The sequence below is a fragment of the Poecile atricapillus genome, chromosome 1, assembly GCF_030490865.1.
Source record: "Poecile atricapillus isolate bPoeAtr1 chromosome 1, bPoeAtr1.hap1, whole genome shotgun sequence".
Taxonomy (NCBI): domain Eukaryota; kingdom Metazoa; phylum Chordata; class Aves; order Passeriformes; family Paridae; genus Poecile; species Poecile atricapillus.
The window spans coordinates 27,367,598-27,392,266 of NC_081249.1; the positions used below are offsets into that span (position 1 = coordinate 27,367,598).

Sequence of the window (24,669 nt, forward strand, 5' to 3'; positions counted from 1 at the left end):
AATATTTTATGTGCCAGATAGATGTATGTTACAAAAAAAGCATATAGAGAGAATTCAGAACACAGGTTCACTCAACCCTCCATACACCATGAACTGTGGGGGTAAACTCAGGTCCTGCTAACTAAGGACATGTGTTTTGCACTTGAGTTCTTGGCGTCAAGGAAATTAAAATTTAAACTCATAACTTGACCAGAGTGAACTCAGGAATTTATCTTAAGGGCTCTGCATAAGCAGGACTGTATTGTCTTCAGACTAAATAAAATAATTTGACTATTTTTACTTGGATACATTTCAGTGTCTATCAATTGCTGAAAAATAAGTATGTCCTTTTTAAACATTTTTAATGTTCACTTTGAGATAACAATACTTGAAATAAATATGATTTCCTTGTCCTCCTGGACTTTTCTTAATATCACAAGGAAGAAAGCACAGGAAAAAGTTCTCAGTAAATGCAATTCCATTCATGCCCTTGCAACACTTCCACTCGACCAAAAATTCACCACCAAAACATGAAATATTAGATATTGACAGCACCAATGCTTTTACCTTATTAAACTTTAAATGAACTTTATAGCACAAGATCTCTGTAGTATAAAGAAAACATTTTTTTAACTATGGATTTCCTTAATTCAGGTAGACCCAGCCCTCCTTGCATCGCCAAGAGCAGCTCCAAGAACATTACTATTTAAACCATGAACACAGAGCCGATATATTATTCTTTCCAAGTTTGAAAAACCTCTTGACTTGGAACTAAAGCTCTGCTCATTTTGCATTTGCTTTCATCACAAAGGATTAATGGCAAGTTAAAAAATCAGGACTCAGCAACTTTTCACTATATTCCCCTCCCACTGCAGCAGGGACAACCAGTAAATACCAGTGCAAACCAATGAAGGAACATTACTCAATATATAAGAGAAAAATCCTCTGCTTGACATTTGTAACATCAACACCCTTCATGCCTACACATGCTGGACACTAGAAGACAGCTTTCAATGGTGTAGTTTCTTCTGTGGGAGAACAGAACCCTTCTTCCCACAGGAAACTTCCCATGCCACACTACCACCAGCTAGCCATAACTAGGGTTAGTGATGGCTGTGGTGGCTACAGCAGCTCTGCTGGGCACACAGCGACTGAGATCCCAGCATCTGCCCCATCCCGTCCCTTCTGTGAACTCCAGTGCTTGTTTTTGTATGTGCATGGAAGTTAACACTGCTGCACATTTTAAACTCTGTGCTATTGGACTTAACAGAAAATATGTTATTGCAATTGAGCCACTACACAGCTAAACATTACTAAAATCCACCAGGTAAAAATTATTAGACCACTTTTACCTCAGATGACACAAAATACTCATTATGCAATTCTGCCTTCATTGGAAATCTGTCCTGTCTGAAACTGCCCTGAAAAGTATCACCAGTATCACACAATGATGTTAAACTTCTTGAATGTCTCTTTCAAGTACAAGTTGACAAAGCTATTCATAAATTAATAAACAGCCCAAGGTGAGCAGAAAGATTTCTCATGAAACCTGAGCAGCAATGCAATATTACTGTTCCTGGATCCTTTGACATTTTATCAGGTGCTAGTAATACTCCCAAGGGCAATGTCAAGGATCCTCTTAACTGTACTGTTTGCCCATCTCTGCATGGTAATGATAAAAATATTGATTTTCATATTTTTGACTCAGATGCAATTTGACACAAGAAATCCAAATTATTTCCCCTTGCAGGACATCAGCAATCACAAGCGCAGAGAACATTACTCTGATCAAAATGAAGTAGCCTTGTTAATACATGACACTGAAAAGAGTGCTTCATTTGCTCTGTACTTTTCAAAATGAAGGCCTGATCCAGCAGTAATTTTAATACAGGCTGTGGAGGGGATAATAGAATGGTTTGGGTTGGAAGAGAGGTCTGCCTTGGGCAGGGACATCTTCACCTTGATTGGATGGGTCTGAAGAGCAGCAGCTGCCGGATGAGATTTGCCTTGGGTATGAGCTGACACCCAGGAGCATCCCACCTTTCCTTGGGAACCCTGACACATTGAACACTCCACTACCCCTGAAAACCCTCAGATCCTCTCCAGGTCCTGCTGGAGCCAAGTTTGATAATTCCTATCCTGCATGCGACAATAAGGAAAATAAGGCTTTCTTAGACAAAGTTTGGAAATTTTGACCTTTAGGCTTACACCATGTATAGCCACCAGCAGTATTCCAGCCCTCCCCCCTCACTTCATCTGACTGCAAAGCTCTGGCACAACTCACCTCTCCTCCATCCAAAGCCAAACCCCACATGGTGACCAGACAGCCCTGACCAGTGCCTGAACACATCCAGCTTCCATCATGGCACTAAGTGAGGCTGTACGAAGCCATTTCAGAAGGGACATCACTCGAGCAGGATGCCCATGGAGAAGGGGAACCTTTTCACTTAGAAAAGAGAGAAATTGTAACTGTGGGAGAATTCAACAGAGAGGGAGGGATTTATCCCAGGGCTGAGAGCCCTTCAGTCCCCACTCCTTGCCCCTAGACTGTCCTGGCACTGTGAGTTTCTTTTATTTTTTTTTAATGAGAACCTGAAACAGTTCTTCAGTGTTTGAATGAGCAGGAAATCAGCCAAAAGAATAAGAGCCACTGGCCTTTATGTTATTTAAAACAATTAACAACAAACTGCTATTCTCTGATATAATTACAGAAATCATACTTCTTTGATGCACAATAGCAAATGAGGCCACTAAAGGGGCAAAAGGAGGTAGATTTTTTCTGGGAGATAAGTACTTTTCTGAATAACACCTACCCTGAGGATCATATTTACACAACTATTTCAACAAACAAGACTTTTGAAAGTTTGCTATAATCCACTAATGAGAAAAGATCAAAGAAACTAACAGGAAGGCCAGGATGCAATCAAAATATTTGATCAGTGAGTGGTTTTGTATCCAAGCCATAAACTCAAGGGCATTTCATTGGAAGCTGTGGGAGGAGAAGCCGCTGTGAACACCTGGAGATTATGTGGTCATGGCAGATGGAGCCCCTTAGGAGAATCCTCACACTCCACTGCCATCCCTGCATCCCTCCCTGCACAGCACACCACCAGCGCCCACCACCCCTGGCTTCCCATCATTGTCAGCGCAGCTATGTTAAACAACCAAGGGTGGAAATTTTACTTGTTCTCCTAAATCCCACCACCTCCCCCACTAAAGTTAAATATTTGGCCTTTGGTTAAACTAAATGGATTTTTGTTTTTCCTTTCAGAGCGGTCTCACGATCTCCGTGTGACCCCGGTGGGAGGACAGAGAGAGGCTGGGAGACCCCACCATGCACTCAGAGCACTGCCAGAGCCCAGTGAGTGTCAGCCCACTCAGTAGCAGAGATGGGTGTAATAAGCTTCCAAATACTTCCTTTCCCCTTTTTTTTAATGAAAAAAGAACAAGCAAAAAGCTACTGGTATTTTCTGATTTTCCTCCTCACACTTTTTTTTTTTTTTTTTTTTTGTTAAATACATACTTAGCAAACATTAAACAACTACATGTTTGGATGCAACTCAAGGTAAACAACAGCTTTGATAGTTTAATTTTTGAAAAAAAAATAGCAAATTCTCACTTTCTTGAAAGGCTTTACTTTTACTTATTTGTATATTCCCTAGGTTATCAGCACATTTCCTTTTGCTTTTCTGAGAGCAATATACATGTCCTTGTAACCAGAGAAGTATGGGAAATTCTGGAAACATCCAACTCTGTATAAATACTTAAAGCTCAGACACTCTAATACAAAACAAGCACCTCTCTGAAACAAACATCTCCAGATGTTTTAACATATTTTTATATAAAGATAGATATATATATATATAAGATGTGACTCAGGCACGGAAAGCCAAAAGAATGTTCTCATTTCCTGAGACTGGCTAACAAAAAGGAAAAAAATGTGAATGAAGGAACAAAGATTCAAAAGTAAGCTTTTTCTTAAGAGCAGCAGCTTTAAAATGCTTCACTTCAAATCCTTTTTCATATAATCAGAATATTGCCTCTCTCTTGCAACTACATAGACTCACAAAAGAAAACACAGAAAGGAGATAAAATGTTTTCTGGGCTATTTAAAGTACTACAGAAATGTCTCATTAGAGAAGTGCTTGTCCTTGTTTCAGTTCCAGTGAAGCTCATCGACACCTCCCAACAAGCCCCTCTCCCACAGCCCGCCTTATCTCCAGGGCACAGTGGTTGAGAAAAAGCCAGCAGCCACGTGTGCTGTGGCTGCCCCACAGCTCTGTCTCTGCATGGCAGGTCTCAGCCTGCAGGAGCTCACAGCAGATCTTGCTCCATTTTTTTTTTTTTTTTCCTGACAGTACAAGTGGGTACAAACAGCATACAGTTCCTCTGGGACCTGAAAGCAATGGGTGAAGAAAGCCCATGGGCATCTCCAGATCATGAAGTCTTGTCATACCAACAAATGTCAGGTAGATTTAAACAGACATCAAGATGTGCCACTATTCTCTGCCCTTTCTAACCATAAATTACGTGTCAGGGGGCAGGACATGGGATTTCCTTCCTCTGAATCCTTTGAAGGTGAATTTCTGTAAACCAGTTATGTGAGAACTATGACAAAACCACAGCTGGGGTGGTTTCCCTTTAGGTAGGAGGGGACAGCAAGCTGCAGAGAGAACACACTCAAGTGCACTTTCCACAACAGAAAGCAAAATTGCCCAGACAATCCTTCTGCAAGAACCTGAGGCAGGTAAGTGATCTCTCTTCCAGTGCAACAGCGCATGGACTCCCAATCCTGACACCGCACCCAGGGCAGCCACAAGCAGTCCCCAGACATAATCCAGACCACCACTAAACACTGCTCCCTCCTTTAAATCCCAAACATCTTGTCACAGAACTCTACTTTTCACACTGTTCTCTGCACAAATCCACACTTCTCTGAAATGGGTATTGCCACCTTCCCCAAGTTCTTTCCCATAGACATCCCTGCCACCCTCAAGATCAAGGAATCAATCCAGATTGAGACAAACTTCATTTTAAATCTACACATCTAGCAATCTCCCTCAACATAGGTTGTTCAGGTCCCTGGTGCTGGCACAAGAAATGCTGGGGGACAGGAATGTGTGGGCCTCTCCAGGTGGCTGTAGCACAACCACACGCTTAATTAAAATATCTCTCTAATCATCACTGCCTGTGGGAAGAGCAGCTGCCCTGGAATGGCCCACAGATGGTCTCTCCTGAATCACAGCACTGGCCAGAGCTGGCCACTGCCAAGTGAACCTCAGCCCACTTACAGCAGACCTTAGCAAAATTAAGTTAATTTATACAGCACAAATGTCACTCTCTCTGCCGTGAAACACAAGTCCATCCTGCTACCAACACAGCTCAGAAGAGCATGGTGGTCATTTGCAAAGCTCAGCAATACGTGCCTATTTGCAAGCATTTCCTTATGAAAACCAGAGGGTTTTGCAAGCAGAGGCTGCTGTGCCAATTCAGCCCTGAATCCGCAGGGGCCGCCTTCCCCTGGCGGTGCTGGTGTCACCCCCTGCTTGCTAAGGGTACTTTTCATTCCTAAATCAGAGGTGGAGTGTGCCAAGAGATACCAAAGGAGGACTTGGAGATGCTGTGGTTCTGCAAGGTGGGAGGCTGACAGCCAGTTCCTTGTCCCTGCCAAGCAGCTCCCAGCCCCGGTGGGGACAGCCAGGCCCCCACAGAAGAGTCCTTGCAAAGTATTGAGGTCCCTTTTTTCCCTCCCAGGGTGGATTTGAAACTAATTCTCTGCGCGGTTCCCTCTCCCCACATCAATCCCACAGCTGCTGCATGTCAGTGTGGGGTCTGGACTGAAGCCACTTTGCCATGTTGCTGCCTCCCAAATATTTGCTGGTGTTACAACATTGCTTTGCTGTGGTCTTTCCCAGTGCCTCCAATTACAATAAACAATATATTAATACAGAAAACCCTTTAAATTTTCAGTACAGCAGCTACCCCATGCTGCTCTGGCCACCCAGGAAATGTTCATAAAGTCATTACAATGCCTTAGCTTCCCAGATGACCCACATCAATTCCCCACCCATGATGCAAGCAATAAACCCCTCCTGGTTTTAACTCTACTGTCCACACGAGTTTAGGTTTTACTCAGACAACAGCCCATCCACCAGTGTGTTATCAGTTCTTCAAACTATTTAATGCAAGTAGTGTTTGAAACAACCCAAAATCCATGTGACTAAGGACCCACCTCCTTACCAAATTCTACAGAAGTGGCTGGTGAGGTTTTTAAATAAATCAAAAAGTGATGAAAAGAAGGATCGTCTGAGCTGGAATTCAAGACCTTCTTATTTAACATATAAAGGAAAGCAATCAATATGAAAAATACAGAGCATAAAACCTCCTCCTGGGTGCCAACCACATTGTAATGCTATTTTTCATGCACTCTAGGGTGGTCTAGACTATGCCATTTTGGCACAGGAACATTGTTTCAGTCTGTAGAGGAAGTCCACTTTGTCCATAGTTTGTCATTAGCCCCACCATCAGCTTCTGGCTTCCTGGATATTGCTGACAGTCTCCAGATGCTGAGACAAATTCAGCAAACTGTTTGACATAAAGAGTTACTATAGCACACAAAACCAGCCAAGGAAATTACAGTATCCTGACTTTTTTCTCCCCTGCTTCTATCTGCTTAAAAAACAGAAGTTAGCATTTTCATAAAGACTTACAAACAACAGGAAGGGAAGTAATTGCTGAAAATGCTGAAATAATTGCAAAGGAGCGTCCTAATTTGAAGAAAAATATTAACCCCAGGGCACAGTCCCCTGTCACATTTTCCCTAATTGTCAGAATGAATTAGGACCTTCCACCCTTTCTGCCCCAACACCAGCGCTTCTGCACAGGCTTTTAAGGGTGACGTGCTCTGTATCACATCCTAACACAACAAGAACAGCAGACCACGTACACAGCTCTTGGTTCACACTGTGCATATAGGGAAGGGAAGGCTTTGGCTATGAAAACGTGACTGTCAGTTTAATTTTCCTTGTCATCAGCACTCACCACCATGGAAAGACCTGACATGAGTAGTTTCCCCACTATCAAGCCGCTTTTAGCACAGCTAATAATTAAAACCTCCCTAAACTGAAAAGTAATAAGAGAGTGCATTATGCTGTGGAGTGAAAAACTTTTGAACTGGGCTTTGGAGGAGAACAAAGCACAGATAAATCAGGATGTGTAACCTAACACACAGCATGAAGCCACAATTGCAGGAGCTGAAAAGCTTGCCTTAAGTGCTCCAATAATAAATATTTCACTGCAACTTGAAAAAGAATTTGTTAACTGTGCAAACCACCCTCTGTATACTGCAGACCATTAATGGTTCCCCTGCAGTTAACTGTATGGACCCAGATCTAAGAAAAAGGACTGTGCACTACAACTGAGAGCAAACTGTAGCACCACATTTAGCTTTATTTAGAATCCCCTATCAAAGCCAGTAACACCATGAAGTGCCCCCATTTTTCAGCTTCACAGTTTACAGTGGAATAAGAACTATAAATCCAGTCTGTGCTAGTTTTTCAAGTGTAGTTACACTTGGAATAAAGAGGACCTGGCTTTTTCCAATATTTTGCTGCATGCTGGCCTGTAATTCTTGCTACAAAGAAAATCTCAGTTTGTTCTAGGAAGCTACAAAAGCTTAAGATAATAATGGTTTTGAATGGAGAAGCTAATGCTTTTCTCTGAACCGCATATGAAACTTACTCCAATGATAACACATCAAGATGAGTTCAACAGAACCAGCTGAAAAAACTGCCCACAAAACTCAGAGGACATTTATAAAGCAAGCAGGCATTGCCACAAGGAGCAATCAGCCCCAGGCAGCACACCAAGCAATCCTGAAGGACCCACCACTACCCAGCATGATCCACTGAACATCCCTCCTTACCCAAAACAAAAGCCACAGGGGCAACTCAAGTTCAAAAAGCCTCCATGAAACAAAGGGGAGGAGGGAAAAGATTAAAGAGAAGAGCATCTCTTTATGCATACCTGCTGACCAGATGTCTGCTGCTTCTCCGTGAGCCAAATCTGGAGAGAGACCTCAACTTATTCTTTCCTTTTTTGCTTTCTTCACCAAGACTCAGATTACTTAAACTCTCTAAATCAGACCAAAAAAGTCAAGATACAAAAACTTCTTAGGAATTTCTGCTTGTGGAGGCCTTTGAGATCACTTTACATTTTGTTAAAAAGTAGGTTTGAATGAAATAGTCACATTTTTAGTGTGTTTTTTAAACCCAAAGAATAAAAACAAGAAAACACACCAATTTAAAATTTTCCCTCCTTGTATTTTACAAAATCAAAATGCATCTTCCAAGAGCCCTACCCCTTCATTTTGACTTCAGGGGACTGGAATCATGTACAGAAACCTCCCCTCAGTCAGGCGACTTGGAAACAGCTCTTCCAAAGGAGCTGACTCCAGAGTCTCTGGCCACTGTGCCACCCTGCCAGATGAGCAGCCCTGCCTGTCCTGACCGGCACCTCCCTCTGCTCCCTCGAACCGGGCTTCTGTGACAGTGAACTGCAAAGCACCTTCACCTCCCTGACCACAGCACAGCCCCTTGTCCTCCATACAATGATTCACCCCAAGAGAATGGTGAGAGGAACAGAGGAAGCCAGCCAGTTTAGGCACGGGGCCCCATGTCCAGCCTTTACTGGGCAAACAGCTCTTATTAAGGGCACACCAGTAGCAGCAGGACTCCAGGCTGACTCAGCTACAGGAAGATTTCCTTGGCCAGGAGGCAGCATGATCGTTCCTGCTGCTGTGAAAAGATGCTTGAGCCACCAGCTGTATCTTGGATGGCTCTGCTGCCACCAGTGTTTCCCTGGATGTGCTGGCCAGCTGCATGCTGCTGCAGGTAAGCTCTCTGCTACTTCATCTCTGCAAGTTTCTGCAAGCGGGGGCTCTAGTCTGACTTTGTCCCAGAATTTCTCACTGTTCCAGGGGTGTAGTTTAGTTCATATCCTTGGAAGCATGTACCAGCAGGGCAGCTGGCCCGCTCCCTGACAACTTCAGCAGAACACATGCCAAATATGTAATTGCTCTGTTTACCCGGCCAAAGAGGCAAAGCACCTGTGTGGGGCTGAAAGACCCAGAGCTACACAGTCACAACCGACTGATGGTGGTGGCACAAATAATGACAACTCAGTCACTTTCAGGAATGCAGAAGGAATCCTGAACTGGAAGCATCTACCACCCACTACGAAAGCAAGTGGCTTTTGGAACACCTGAAGAAAAACCAGTTACCTCAATACATACGGACACCTGAACCACCATTAGCATGTTTTTCTAAGCATGTGGCTGCACTGCAGCTGGAGCGAAAGCTGGTCAAGGCTGGTGAGATCCTGGCCAGGACATCAGGGTACGGACCCTGGGAGCAGAGCTGGCTCACCTCACTCAGAATGGCACCACTGTAGCCCAAACGCAGCCTGACTTAGCAACCGGCACAGCTTTTTTCCAAAGCTATGGCGGAGAGCTGGAGGAGGCTGCAGGAGAAGTCGGGCGCGGGAAAGATACGGCAATCTTTAGACAGGCTAAAGTTTGTGTGCCAGCAGCCGTCCTATACCTGCAGCTCTAGGCAGCTACAAACTCACTCTTTTCCCTTCCCTCAGCTCCGGGTTTTGACATATCAGCGCAACACTTTGCCAAGTGCTTTAATTAGGGCCATTTCTTCCCAAGAAACAACTGCACAGGCAAAGCTTTGAAACGCTGAGCAATGAGCAGAGCAGCCTTTACTTTCACGAGTCCACCCCATCAACCCGTTCCCAAGACAGGACTGCTCGGTAATTGTGGGATATGCATAAAACATCACGAATCTCACCACATCCACACCCGAGGTTACTTAGTATGATGCTTTTAAAACAACCACCACCCGCCCAGGATAGGGCTCTTTTTACTGCACCGGGCATCGGACCGCGCTCCCGCCGCGCCCGGGACGTGCGAGACCCGGCTCTGGGAGCTTTTCCGATCGCTGTAGCAAGGGCACAGAGCCCGCCCCAGCGCTCCGGGCGAGCGCCCAGCGCCGAGGAGGGGATTGCGGAGAGAAGGGATTCCTGCAGTGCCCCTCACTGCGGCTCCCGGGGCTGCCGGCCACAGGGAAAAGTTTCCCCGTGGAACGGACACTTCACAGGGGGAGCAGCAGGGACACCTTGCACGGCTGCGAGCCCCCCGTCCCCTCGGCGGGACCCCAGCCCGACCCCGCCGGCGCCCGTGGGAGCAGCGGGAAATCGCCTTTCCCGGGCAGCAGCCGCGGACAGCGGCCCGGCAGAGACAAAGCGCCGCCCTCGGCAGCCGCCCGCCGCGGGAGGCGGGACGGGACGGCGCGGGCGCCTCTCCTACCTGTTACAGTTGATCCCCGCCGCCGCCGCCGCCACCCCCAGCATCCCGGCGGCTCCCGCCGCTCCCGCCAGGCGCTCCCCACCGGGGCGGGAGGGGCCTCGCCGGGCCGCCGTAATGGCGCTGAGGGCCCCGCCCGCCGCCGGGGGGCGCGCTCCGCCCGCGCCGCGCCCCGCCCCGGCCCCGCGGCGCCCCCGCGCGGGGAAACAGCGAGGAGAGGGGATCCCAGAGCCGGGAGAGGGGATCCCACCGAGCCGGGAGAGGGGATCCCAGAGCCGGGAGAGGGGATCCCACCGAGCCGGGAGAGGGGATCCCAGAGCCGGGAGAGGGGATCCCACCGAGCCGGGAGATGGGATCCCACCGAGCCGGGAGATGGGATCCCACCGAGCCGGGAGATGGGATCCCAGAGCCGGGAGAGGGGATCCCACCGAGCTGGGAGATGGGATCCCACCGCCCCGCCGGGGAATAGACGGAAGTCATTGCCAAGAGCTGCGATCCCCCCGCCCCATGTGCTTCCCGCCGGGCCCGCGGGAGGCGTTCGCTTCCTCGGTCAGCCCTGCGGGAGATGCGGCGGCCGGAGGGGCGGTGGCCGAAACGCCCCTCCGAGTTAGGTGAAATAGGTGCCTGGGAGCGGCTGTTGCTGGTTTTGTGCTTTTCGGCTTTTTTTTTTTTTTTTTTTTTTTTTTTTTCCCTGAACAGAAAATTGCTGTCAAAACAATTTCAAGTATTTTCACTGTTTCCTACACGTGGTTGGGTAGAGCAGGATGATTTGTAGCAAGAAAGCTGTCGCCTCAGTTTGGGGCGCCAAATATGCTTAGGTGAATTTTGCTGGAGCCAGAGTTTAAATTTGCTGGAGCTGGTTTAAATCAACATTATTTAAACGTGTAAAAGCATTAATAAGCAGTAGCATGGGGAAAGGCTAGCACCTCTCTCAGGCCCAGCTGAGAAAGTTTCAATTTAGAAAGTAAATGTAAGAAAGTTGCCTCCAAATACCGCCAAACCTAGGGCAAATCCTCCTGCATCGCTTGGAGAGAAGCAACCTCATTCCAAACCATGGAAGTTTCAAAGGCAGAGCTATGGACAAATTAAAGGAGCATAATAGAAAAGGTGGGATTATTGAGCTGTCTGTATTGTCACCCATTGCTGTCCTTAATATCAGAACAAGGAAGTGGTGTGTTGGAATGAAAAATGCAAATATTTGCCTGCCAGGATTAAGGAAATATTTATATGGCTCCAAGAAGACAGCTCAAAGGAGTATGTTAAGCCAGTGAAAATCAGCATAGACGGGGATGAGTGAGCACAGATCAGAAAGAACAATTCAAACATGGTATACAACTACTTTGGTATCCATCAGAACCAGGAAAAGATTGTAAATTTTTGGGACTATGATGCACAAAAGGTATTTGATGGCTATGCCAGAAGCATGATTCTAGAGAGGAATACAGCTGTAGAAACACAGACTGTCTGTAGTACTTTTGTTTATTTGTTATTTTGCTCCTTGGCAGGGCTCAGTTTTGCTTGCCAAGATGAGGAATAAAACACAGCAAGACTTTAGCATCATAGGGAATACATTTCTGCACAAAGAGGAAAATAAAGTATATGTCTGAAAAGGGAAGGGATGATATGCCAGAAGAGGGACACGTGATCCTTCCCCTTTACTCAGCACTGGTCAAGACACACCTGGAGGGCTGAGTCCAGTTCTGGGCTTCCCAGTACAAGACAGACATGGACATACTGGAAAGAGCCCATCAAATGACCACTAAGACATTAGTTAAGAGACTAGAGCACCCTTCTTAAGAGGAGAGACAGAGAGCTGGGACTGCTCAGCCTGGAGAAGGCTCAGAGACATCTTGCCTATTAAAAATATCTGAAAAGAGAGGGTGCAAGAAGGACAGAGCCAGTCTTTTTTCAGTGGAGTCCAGTGGCAGGAATAGAAGTAGGGGAAACAAACTGAAATACAGGAGGTTCCCACAGAATATCAGGGAAATTTTCACTGTGAGAGTGGCTGAACACTGGCAGAGGTTATCTGTGGAGTCTCCACCCTTGAAGGTCCTCCATAGCTGTCTGGATGTGGTCCTAGTAATCTGGCAGTAGGTAGCCATGCTTGAAAAGAGAGGTTGGACAAGTGACCTCCAGAGGTGCCTGCCAGCCTCAACAATGGTGTGATTATGCTGAAAACCCAATCACAACCCCCCTCAATTAAAAAAAAAAACAAAAAAACAACACATAACAACCAAACCCAACCCCAAAACAGCCATTTTAATGAGTCTGTCAGCAAAGCTTCCTTATATCGTCTAAATAAGTAAGTACTCATTCTGTGCCAGCTGAAGAGGTAATACAACCCTTTTGGTTTCTTTCTAATCTGCTTTGGGCAGTCTGCCATTATTTGTAGGCAGCTTCATGAATGCCTTTAATTAACTTCAGCTTGTCTTCAAGGATTTCAGGGTCTCTCTCACTGCTGATCCTCCTATGGAGCTGTAGGAGGTGGTTGTCCCTGGCTGCTAAAGAGCAGCACCTCTGACCAGCACAGCCTGAAATGGCAGGGAGGTGGCTGGGCAGGCGTGCAACCAGGGCTGCAAAGTTCAAAAGAGTAGATTCTGGAAATAATTAACAGGCACTGCCAGCCAACAAGCGCAGCCATTGTGGTGCTTCCTTTGGAGAGCACATTAATAGATTTAACAGCAAGTGAATTGCACCATGTACAGTTTTCCAGGGCTTTTACAGATGAAATCCCTGAAGTCTAGTCTGCTAGCAATATAATCTCAAAGTAGCAAAGGCATTCTCATAGAGAGTGAAAGAGCCTTCCCCAAACCTGTACAAAAGCCAAACGCTAAGTACTAGCAGCTTTTGGAAATGCTGCTAGTACCAAGAAAAGCCAGGAATTCAGTTTCCCAGCTTGCCTCCCCAGGCTCTGTGCACTTTGCAGCAAGTTTGTGCCTTGGGATCTGATTTCAATTTTTGTTTTGTCTTGCTTTACAACAGAAATAACAATTCTTAATTGTTATTAATTATCCATTACATAGTATTAGAGCATGGTGGCATTCTAATTAACTTGTAAAATTCAGTCCAGAATACTTAGGCAAGTAATTTAATAGGATTCACAAAACACATACCACAGACTCAAAAGGAGCTAATTCCTTCCATTCCAGTATAATACAGGCCATGACAATTTTCTTCCTATGCAGTTTAAAGAAAATATGGTAATCTGCCTACTTATTTCTGCTTACAAACCCATCAAAAAGTTTAACATTCTGCTGCTAATGTACTTGGCATCAGGTAGAGAAGTGCCATTATCCCCAGCAGGCAAGTCAGGAAATAGAGACAGAGACGCTGAAATTAAATTTACAAAGGAAGCATGTGGCAAAGCAGGGAATTTGGACTCCATTTCTCCAGACCAGCATATTCATCACAAAATTAATGCAGACTTCTTTTGTTGGTTGTTTTTCACTCTCATCACTCCCTTTAAGACCAGAGTAAAATGCAGTTTTAAGTAGTCATATTCTTTTGATGCTCTGTTTACAGACCACTTTACATTTTCCATCACTGTTGAAATACCAAACTTATTGTACTGCAGCTGGCACTGGCACCTCAGCCATGCCAAGTTAATAGTTGGACTCTTATCTTCAAGGTCTTCTCCAACCTAAATGATTCTGTTGCTCTTAAGTTACAGCACAGAGCCTTTACCTATTCAGAGCTAAATGCATGATCAGTTTTACTGATATTGAACAAGGCCCTTATTGTAGGCCCGGGGAAGAAGTGAGAAAGGAAGGGTTATTTGGGACAGATGAGGAGGCAGCTGCTTGGTCAAAGAATTTGACTTCCTGTCTCTAATCACAAATATCAGCATCTTTACATCAGGTTCTTTTTCTGGAAATGAGAAAGTATTTTATGGTTTTGCCTGAGTGGTATGAATAGACATGAGTAAGTAACTTCTAACTGTGGTACTTGCTCTAGCTTTTGTTTTCTTCCAGAACTTCATGCAGCTGCAGATGGTAGATTCATAGAACAGTTTGGGTTGTAAAGAACCTTAAAGAACACATAGTTCCAACCCCCCACCATGGGCAGGGATGTTTTGCACTAGACCAAGTTGCTCAGAGCCCCATCAAACCTGGCTTTGAATACTTCAAGTGATGGGGCATCCACAGTTCCTCTGAGCAACAGTTCCAGGGCCTCACCACCCTCACAGTAAAAAATTTACTTCTAATATCCAATCTAAGCCTACTCTGACTCTGAGAGCCTGTTAGCAGAGTAGTTCCATGCTTGTTTACCTTAATATAATCAATGGATTTAAATTAACTGCCAGTGTTCAGGTCACACCTCCAAAGCTATGAAGTTAAAGCAACAGTGAAGGAAACTTTGACCACATAAGTAGAAATAACTTTCGAACACAAGGTGTCCTGCTAAATATTCTTAGCAAGGTCTTGATGAAGTAACAGGTGAAAAACTATTTAGGTTTCATATTTTTGCTCAACATTATTAACTTCACTAATCAATTGAGTAAATAAGTTTTGACCACTATTTGATATCTCTAAAAAACATTGCTGTTTTTAAAAACAATACTTAGTTTGCTCAGAGTACTAGAAGACTTATTTTAGTGATCATTCTGACATCCATATAAAAAGAGTCAGATTTCTGCTTCATGCATTTTAGACACACCTAGTATATTCAGCATCATTTTTTCTTGGAAGAGGGAAGGAGACTGCAAAACCAAGGATATAACTTTCATTGTTCAATCTCAAACCTCTGAAAAACAGATCGATAAAATTCCATATTTAGCAGTATAAATTTCTGCTCGTGACAAGATCAGTACTTGTACAGACACAGTAAAGGCTAAAGAAAAAACTTACAGCAGCACCACAAAACAGGTACTTTAAGAAATAATGACTCCTGGAGATCATGGTATTACTCTAACATTTTTAGTAAAAGTGTGTAATTTTTGTATTTCAAGCTTTTTGTCATTTCCCATCTTTTCCAGAATGTTACAAAACCTAACCTTAGCTTTTCTGAGTTTCCTGAAAATCCTCTTCCTGCAACATATCCACTATCCCCCACCACTGCAAACAACTGGTTTAACCAGTTTTGAATAGAAAGTAGTCAGGGCAGGGACAGAGAGCTGCCACATCAACAACAGGAGCTGTTTCAGGTTTTTATCATCATCTGCTTTTCTCCCCCCTGTTCCAGAGGCTGTAGCCCCCTGCCTCTGGAGCAGAGGGACCCCAAACCTGTCCCCTTGCAAAGGTGGGCAGCTTCACCTGGACTGCTACAGCTGCATGTACAAGTCAATGCTGTGACAAGATGTGAGAGGAACATTAACTACTCTGTATAAATATATGGATGCTAAAGCCAAAATGATACAATTGGCCTTCTCCCCTGGCAAGAGTAATGCTCAGCATCAGCAACTTAACTCCACAAAGGGGAGTAATAACAGTAAAACCGTATTTGGGTAAAAGCCTTTTTCTGGAGCTCTGTAATGGTTTCTATGCTTTTTGATTTTGAGATGCTCTGCATGCTGCAAAAGGAAAGAGAGCCAAGAGCTAATATGTACGTCCCCTGCGGAAATAGCCTGAGCGTTCTCAGAACAAGCTTCGATTTTCAGGCAATGAAACAATAAACCCCACTTAAATCCTATGCTCATACACAGCTGCTATCCAATGTCTATCAATTTAAAACACTTTCATAGCCTGCTGTGGGAGGACTGGGACTGCACCCATGCCCAAAAGAGCACACTGTTTTTGACACTGATTACATCTACCTTGGATTCTTTAAGCATTCAACTGACAGCAAAGAAAAAAAAACATTTGCCAATACCAAGGCATGCTGATTTGTTGGAGCAGTAACTGATATCAATTTCCATACTTATTTTACTGTGCTCAGTCTTCACTATTCAATCCAGTCTGAATCCTTAGAATGAGCCTGAGAAACATAGGACAGGAAGGAAAGACAGGAAGCTCTTGCATCTAACATGCATCTTCTCATCCTTTCACAACCATATGATAAATTTTAATCAAATTCATTTAAAAAGTAGTCAGATTATTATTTCCCTTCCCCATAGCATATATACATGAAAGTTGTTGGAAGTTGACTGGAAGTGTCTCTTTTTTGACCCTTATATCCATTTATTATGTCTTCTTTTCATGGTTTATGATCCCCTCTCTGACCACGTATTTGTGTAATAAGAGTGGTCTAAGAAAAATAGTTGGCAAGAAAATAAACACACCAAACTCTTGCTTTAATCAATCTCCTCTTCATCCACTCAGCATGTAATCTTTGCACTAGGACGATCATGTAGATACAGAAAAATTATCACAGCTTATTAGGGAAGGGATAATTAGTCCATTTCAAAGTTGAGTGCAATTAGAAACGCATGCTGATTTATAAGGTAGTTAGTACTCAAACACACTAAGTGCAATCCTGCTATAAGGCCATTAACAGCTTCTGCATCCCTCCTCTCGTTCATGTTTAATATTTTCAGATTGCTGGTGACAATCTAGTAACACATTTGAAGTAATTTAAATTTTTTAATTTTTTTTTTAAATAAAACCCTATAAAAAACCGATTTATCTTCTGTTCACCCAGAAGAATCCATTGCTGCAGCTGCCTTCCAAAGTAGAGGCTGTGGATATTATACCAGATCCATAAAATCTCTTCAGTACAATGCTAGACAGTCCTTGTTTTTTACCTTGCATCTGAGTAGCATTTTCTCAGAACACTTTTTCAGAACAGGCATTGAGGGAAAACGAAAGGCACTCTGTTGAGTAAAGGTGACTTTTATTGAAGTGATGGCCACAAGAAAAGGCCATCAAAGACATTATTTCCAAACAAAATACTTATCTATCCAGACTAACAATTCTGAAATTACTACAACAAATATATTTTTTATCTCTTCATACATTTGGTTTCTCAGCTTGTGAGTGGTGACTGCTATTTGCAAGGCCTGAAAGAGACATATTTTCACAGTACCAACAATAGTAGAACTAGCAGGTAGTTTAGGAAGTATTGGTGCACTGGGTGAAGCAAAGGCAAAGCCAAATGAAGAATGTATGTTTAAGATGCCTTCAAAGTCACTAAGGAGAGTTTTTAGGCATTCCTCCACAATTTCATGATATATCATCTCTTATCACAGCAAAAGAATGAAGGGAGATTGATGAAGGAGGATTTAAATTTAGAAAATAATCTAACCCTGTATTCTCACAATTATACTTTGGACAAGGAGGGTCATAGAAGAAAAAAAGCAACTTTACTCTCTTGTGTATAATTTCTAACATGGATCCCTTTGGCCCTCCTGAACCCCAGATTCAACTGGCCACATCTATACAACAGCCTGACAAGCTCTGATCTCCTTGTCTTTCAGCGGGAGCACTATTTGCTTGCACAGATGAATCTCCCTTCTGGGTAAAGGGAAAATAAAAGACATATAACCTGTTTCTAAGTCAGCATTAGGTAGCTAAAAATTCAACCACAGCGCACATGCAGGTTCAGGAACGTTGAGTCACTCCTATTTCTGGTTTTTAATTAATACACAGTCTGCATAGTGACAGCAGAATCATTATTATTACTATTATTATTCTAGTTATTATTATTATTATGTTCTCCTTATGCTTGGGCCAAAGGCAGACTGTTAAAAGATAAAGACTGGTCCTAAGCTTATAAACATTTTGGGCAAGGGTGACATTTTCTGTGAAACATTCTAATAAATGTGGCACTGTAAAGAAAACAAAATGAACCAGAAACCAAAGTCAGCAGAATGCTCTTCCAAAAAAGAGCACCACAGTATATCAAGAAGCAGCAGTACTAGTTAAAACTTTAAATTGCTTTTTGAAAGCAAATCACAGCTCCAATGCTGCACATTACAAATGCAAATATATGACATATAAAAAGTTCTCTATGCAAAATAATCTTGTTTCCAGTTCACATTCTTCTATTCCATTTACTCAAGTGTCTGTTAAACTTTGATATATTTGCTTACAGTCAGTTTATTGCCACATAGGTAAGTTCTGGCAATCTTAGCAACAGAAAACAGTTTAGTAACAGTTATTAAAATATTTTTACATTAATTAAGATCTCACTATTTAATTGTAAAAAAAATATATATTAATGCGAGTTGTTCACTACATTCATAAGTACGGTACTCAAGTTTTACTAAAAACAGTGAGCATGCAACTCAGACTTGAAAGAAGTCAATAAGCAACTGGCATTTCATACAGCCGGTGATATGTTACTTGCATACCTTTATTCACAGCTTACAATGTTAAATAATTTACAGTTCTGAAATATGTGCATTCTAAGAGGAACTCATCACACCTCTTTAGCAATAGCAAAGACTACATCAAGTCAGTTGCAACGGAGTGTGAACTGAGTGAGACAAAGCCATACCCTTCTACTCATGTGCTTCCATTGTTAAAATCACAGCAGGAGGATGACTAGCACTTATTTTTATACATATTTCAAACCTCTCCTGTTGCTGTGCTTTGGCATTCTTTTGAGTGACATTAACCAAATCCAGCTGAATAAGGAGTTTGAATCCAACATTCGAGATCTGGTCCAAATCACAAATGCTGAAGATAAGGTGTATCATTCCAAAGGCAAATGCAAGAAAGCCTAAACACAGCCTCCTGTCTGCTACCTACAGACACACAGAAGACTCGTCCCTCACACTGTTGTTGATCAGTTCTATGTTCTGAAAGTCCACAGAGAATGTTTTCCCCAGTAGCACAAAGCAAAAAAGTTCCAGTTAAAATACATATTGGAGGGGAAGAAAACAGAAAGATGTGCCAAAGACAGTGGAAAGGAATTAAAATACCTAAATAAAGCGTGTTTGCTTTGTTGATTGTGTACCGAAACATATACAACAAGCAAGAAATTAAACCAAAAGCAAACTTACTGAACAGTTCATTCTCAGTATGTTGCCATTCTGCCGTTCATATGTTCAGATTAATCTCAGCCTGAAATAAGGCAATATTAAAGGAACAAGTGTCATTTCCTCAGAGCCTGAGCTCAGGTAGATGGGAAAGGAAGAACCCTATTTAGTATTTGTATGTGTACCAGGGAAAGACTCTCTGTAAAACAACACAGAGAACATAAAAATATGGGTGAAAAAGACAAAAAGACTCTGGTTTAAACATAAGCAGGACTCAAACACATATGTCTGTTTTTTAAAACCTTACAAATAAATTAAGATGGTGAAAGGCATTATGGACTGTAAAGGGGAGAAGACAACTGAAGGTAAAAAAAAGGTGCTGTGCTGCTAACAGAAGCAGAGACGGTAGAAATTTATTTTTCTTGGAAAAAACAACTTCTGTTGAGTAACCTGGAACAGAGATCATCTCATCTGTGCAAAAGACCTGTGCAAACAATGTGCACACATACAGGTAAGTGAGAGAATAAGATTTTAAATCATTAGAACATTTAAAAGATGCATCTATTGACAAAAGCTTCATTACTTTCTCTCAGAAGTTAATGTTAGGAGTCTGACCTGTGGGCTCAGATTCTTTCTTTAGTGTCTTCACTATGACTAAGTCAGTATGAGTAGTCTTGTCATCCAATTACAGACATCATTACAGTAATGGAATGTTTCTTCCTGGTCTTTTCCACAAACTTCCAACCTCAGATTAAAAGCCCTAGTTTAAGTCCTTTTTCACAAAGCTTTAGCTCATTTAGGACCTCTGAGTCTTGCAGTACTATCCTACGGCTTCCACAGATGCCATTAATCTCAACTACAGTACCAGCTGTGACAAGCACTGTATTTCATACAGATTTTTGCACCCTCTACATTTTGTGAACTGTTGCCTTCATGTTCTGCAAAAGCAAAATAATTTAAGAAAGACTACAACTTTAAAGCAGAAAATGCCCTTTCTGTTTCTTAATTGTCTTATATTTTGTAGCCATCACAAGAGAGGAATTAATTTTAAATTTCTTAAATGTGTAGAGAATAACACTAACCATATAGATTAGCTAGCTGACAGTGATATGTGAAAGCAACTGTAAACACTTTTAAATGCTTTAAATCTAAACTCTAGTTATTCCAGTTACTATATCAGGTCAAACTTTTAAACTGATATCAAAAGAGCTATCACAGGGTGACATATTCTGTTTCCAAGCTATTTGCAATTAATTTGTCACTTCTCATAGTTCTTACTATCAGCTTTAACATTTACAAGACAAATAGTTCACTGCTGCCAGAGCATAACATAGGACCATATTTCAGAGCTACTGCAGGCTTCTTTCTTAGTAGAGCCTAAAAAGCTGAAAATAACACATGGAAATAAAACCCTGTAGTTCAACGCTACAACACCAACAGATCTACAGTAAGATTTCTCTGGCTTGCAGTTGTTTTTGGAATGTTTTTAAAGATTCAGTGTTTCCACTGTTTTATCGAAGTCCTGACCAGCTGTGGAGGTATGAAGCCCACCCAGAAGGCCGTGAGGTACTCTCTTCTTCACCTGAAGGAGGAAGAGAAACATACTTTTTATTATGTTAGACACTTATTGTGTTAGACATTGTACCATTTGGTTACATGACCTTGCCCCCACTCCTTGCCTTTATCCTTTTTCAAATGCTGTCCTCAAGCTTGCTGAGAAAGGAACTCACTCTTGGGTTGACATAGATATGGATTGTACCACCAAGTCCACTTTACTTTGGGTACTTAAGAATGTCTGAAAAAGGTAATTTATCACTGTTATCCAGAAAAATCCAATCAGTCTTCATTAGAGGGCCAGAATAGCATCAACATGCTATGAACTTGACTTATATCTTATTTTTCCAAATGCACAGCCTATCATGGAATGCAGTACTTGAACACTTCCCTTTCTAATGTGATTTTGTTCACAAGTTTTAAGTTCTTACACATACATGTGTTGCTTACTGTTTATATTAATTCTAAGATAAAGTATAGGTCAGTTGCTAATGCAGTACAAGCTACAGTTACTGTCACTGAGAAATGAGAAACAATACCTTAAAAAACATTTTAAGGGAACAAATGCTCAGAGTATTTGAAGCAGAAACAGAACATTATTGCCCACAGAAATCCTGTGTTAATTTCTTGCAAATACCTAACTCTTTTTACATCCTTCTCTAGTTCCTTTATTTCTTCAACAAAGAGCATATCTTTAAATGTATTATATTTAAACTAATATTAGATTTGTAGTACTGCCTTGAGAAGACCACTTTAGTTATCTGTTTAGAACACCTGCAAAGAAAATAATTAAATTATATAAACCTCAATTTTGACAAAAAAAAAATTAACTCTATTCAAAACCTGAACACATCACATTTTTCAGCTTACCATTATCTTCCTAAAATGTGAATGTTTCGGAAAAAATTATATTTTATATCAATTTAATGGTATTTGTTCTGTTTACTGAAAACTGAATAGTAACTTCCCAACAAAGAAAATGGTTTTATGACTAGTTCACTGACATTATGATACTAAGTTTTGTTTTTTCTCAAAGGTCTAGACAACAGACAGCACAGAACTATCCCTTTTTTCAATTTTCCTCTTTGTCACAATATTTTGAACACCACATACCTTGGGCAATTGCAACCAGCTTCCCTTTCTCTTCAGGGCTGAGCTGCAACATGGTGTCTATTACTGGGAGCAGCCGTTCCTTCTCACTTCCTGATTTCAGAAATATGAACTGCAATAGAACATTCTTCAAGTATTCTAGGTTAGCCACAGACTTTTCTCTCTCTTGATTTCTTTCCAGTCTTCTTATTTCATTCTTAAGAAGCTGCAGATGAGAAGAAAAAAAAAAAAAAAAAATACTGCTTGCTTCATTTAATGAGTAATTGAACAAAGGTCTTTTGAAGAGCTAAAAAACTAATTGCACAGCTTGCTTCAAAAAGAATAATGGGTGTTTAGCAACATATACAGGATGAAAATCCAGTGAAAATAAAATATGTGATAATGTTTTAAGAATTGATTATTGACTGAAAATAACCTTTTTTGATAAAATTTGTGCAGTACAGAGATACAATATCAGTGATAAAAGAGTAGTAACAGTTGAACAGTTAAATAATTCAGAAATCTTATGACATTCATTTAAAAGCATTTTTGAAGAGAAAGCTTAGTACATTTAGAAATGTCTTCAGAAAGCTCACTCATACATGAGTTCATGTGTCTTCTTTTAACTTAAGAGAGCTAAAATGGGTTACAGAAAGAGAAACCAGAGAGTGCTTCCCTTGGTACTTACTGCTTTTATCTAAGTGAAAATAGTATGGACCCTTTACTAAACATTAAACTTCCAAACTCTTGAGGATTTTTTTTGTAGAAGCTTTTACTCCACACTCCTGTCCCCTCTCCCCACTGTGCCTACCCAACTAGAAACTGTAGTGAAAAAACACCCAAAAACTGAAGTAGACCCTGGAAGCACTAGTTAGACCTGTGGAATAAAAACCCCTCCCAAACTAAGTTTTACATCACCAAAATTTTATAGACAGGGATTTTCTGAAAAACATTTGGTCTAAGAAACAGACCATGGAAGTTAGAGCTGTCCTCACATCTCTTGTGTCTCTGCTAACCTTTATTTGTTCCATTAGGATTGCATTGGTTGCTTCTGATTCACGAAGTAATTCATTCAAGTGATCAGCACTCTTAGTTGTTGTGTTTAGTTTCTGAATCAGTTCATCCTTAGTGAGATCTGCTTGCCACTGAGATGGTTCTGCAATTAATTGGAAAAGAAAACTAAGAAAAGGAAAAAGCACTTGCACCTACTTCATACTAACTTAACATCAGGACTTGGTTAATGTCTTAATCATTCATTAGTTTCTTATGAACAGAATTGATGCAAAGTCAGAGTGTGGACTTAACAGCCATCAATGCTGCTGCATGCTTATTTTCTGATCTATTTTTGGTTATGGATTAGAAGGGGGCTGGCAGTTCTAGAGTACCTCAAGATACTTGGTTTTAACTTACTCCTTGTTTCCTACCCATAAATTGAGATTTTCAATAGCTATCCATGAAGCGTTCAGTAGACTTTTAAAACTGGATTATATGCTACCATGTTTTTTTCTAGTTTCTGGGGACTCCCAAAACATTCTTTTTCATGCTGGGTTTTACTTTCCTAGAAAAAATCCTATGAACCCTACTGTTCTAATAAGCCTCATTATGACGAACAGAAATTTTATCCTTTCATCAACAGGGTTAAATCAGGACTTAATTATCCCTATTAGAGACTCATCCAGAATACAAAAATTTCTCTGACTATTCACTGACTTGTTCACCCAGTCTTTCCCTTTAAAAGCTCAGAAATATGACACCTTTAAATCACTAAAAGTTGTAGGAATGTCCTACTGTTAGTTCTTACTCAATGACAAAACTCCTACAAAAGTTCAAGACAGTGTAAACTCAGTGGCACTTGACTAGGCTTGTGTCTTGCACCTAAAAGCATGAAAACACAATGCTCTAAAATATTTTGAGGGCATGAACTTCTGCAACCTATGTAAGCAAGCACTTCTGAAAGCCACATTCTACCTACCAGGCTTTGCTTCTGATGAGTTCAGAAGTTGCTCCAAGGATTGAACATAGGTGCTGGCTGAGGACACAGACTCCGTGTCTGTTGTTTCCATACCTTCTCCCTCTTCCCTAGCGACAGTGTGCACATCGAGGACAGGAAGGTCAGTGTTCCGCCGTTCTCTCAAGCTCTTCATTGCTGGATTTGAAACAGCTGGACCTGAAAGATACTTACTGATGTTCATATCAGAATGAAATTGGGAGGGCTATTTCCTACGAGTGATTGTCTTGGATTGAGAGTGGTACATAAAATAGTCCTCAAAATGCAGGGGAAGGTGAAGCAAAAAGAAAAAGCCAGATATGCACGTAACATTTATAATAGTAAAATAAATACAGCCTTTCACCTCCAAGTGGCCATTCCAATCAAAGTCTGGTTCTAAACCCAAACTTGACTGGTAATTTTTATTTCAGTGACTATGAAACCGTCACGCACATCTCCCTGAAGATGTGTTTTAGCTATGGTAAGAGTAACAAACACCTTTAATACAAAACTGAATTCACTTTTGCTTCAACCAGTCCCGTGGGAGGTGTAAATTCTTCCGTTTTACTGCTGTGTGCACGACCCTTCTACTTCAGCAACAACAGAGCAACTTCTTGAACTGTTATTGTTGCTTGGCAAATGTCCAACTACATCCTGATTAGTAAATTTACAGATACGAAAATAACATTTGAGATTGAAGACAGTAAAGTCTTAAATTGAAAGAAGGATCAAATAGCAAGCATAATAAATTGCATGTATACAAATAACAAACATTTTTAAAACAGCTTCCAATACACTTTTCTCTAGCTTTACACTTTATACTTGAGGCAGATG

The 24,669-nt window shown here is 41.7% G+C and overlaps 2 protein-coding genes across 2 annotated transcripts in view; both read right to left on the minus strand.

The window, feature by feature from the left end:
* LIMS1 (LIM zinc finger domain containing 1) overlaps nucleotides 1-10,472 on the minus strand; it is a 67,906-nt gene extending 57,434 nt beyond the window's left edge. Inside the window, exon 1 of the mRNA XM_058851853.1 lies at nucleotides 10,352-10,472. Within this exon, the coding sequence (XP_058707836.1) occupies nucleotides 10,352-10,395 (44 nt within the window). The 5' untranslated portion in view covers nucleotides 10,396-10,472. The remainder of the gene's footprint in view (nucleotides 1-10,351) is intronic.
* A 7,812-nt stretch (nucleotides 10,473-18,284) lies between these two features.
* The window catches only part of GCC2 (GRIP and coiled-coil domain containing 2), a 30,153-nt gene continuing 23,768 nt past the window's right edge, over nucleotides 18,285-24,669 (minus strand). Inside the window, exons 20-23 of the mRNA XM_058843689.1 lie at nucleotides 23,821-24,015; nucleotides 22,865-23,004; nucleotides 21,873-22,074; nucleotides 18,285-20,787 (exon numbers count right to left, since the gene is read on the minus strand). Of these exons, the coding sequence (XP_058699672.1) occupies nucleotides 20,717-20,787; nucleotides 21,873-22,074; nucleotides 22,865-23,004; nucleotides 23,821-24,015 (608 nt within the window). The 3' untranslated portion in view covers nucleotides 18,285-20,716. The remainder of the gene's footprint in view (nucleotides 20,788-21,872; nucleotides 22,075-22,864; nucleotides 23,005-23,820; nucleotides 24,016-24,669) is intronic.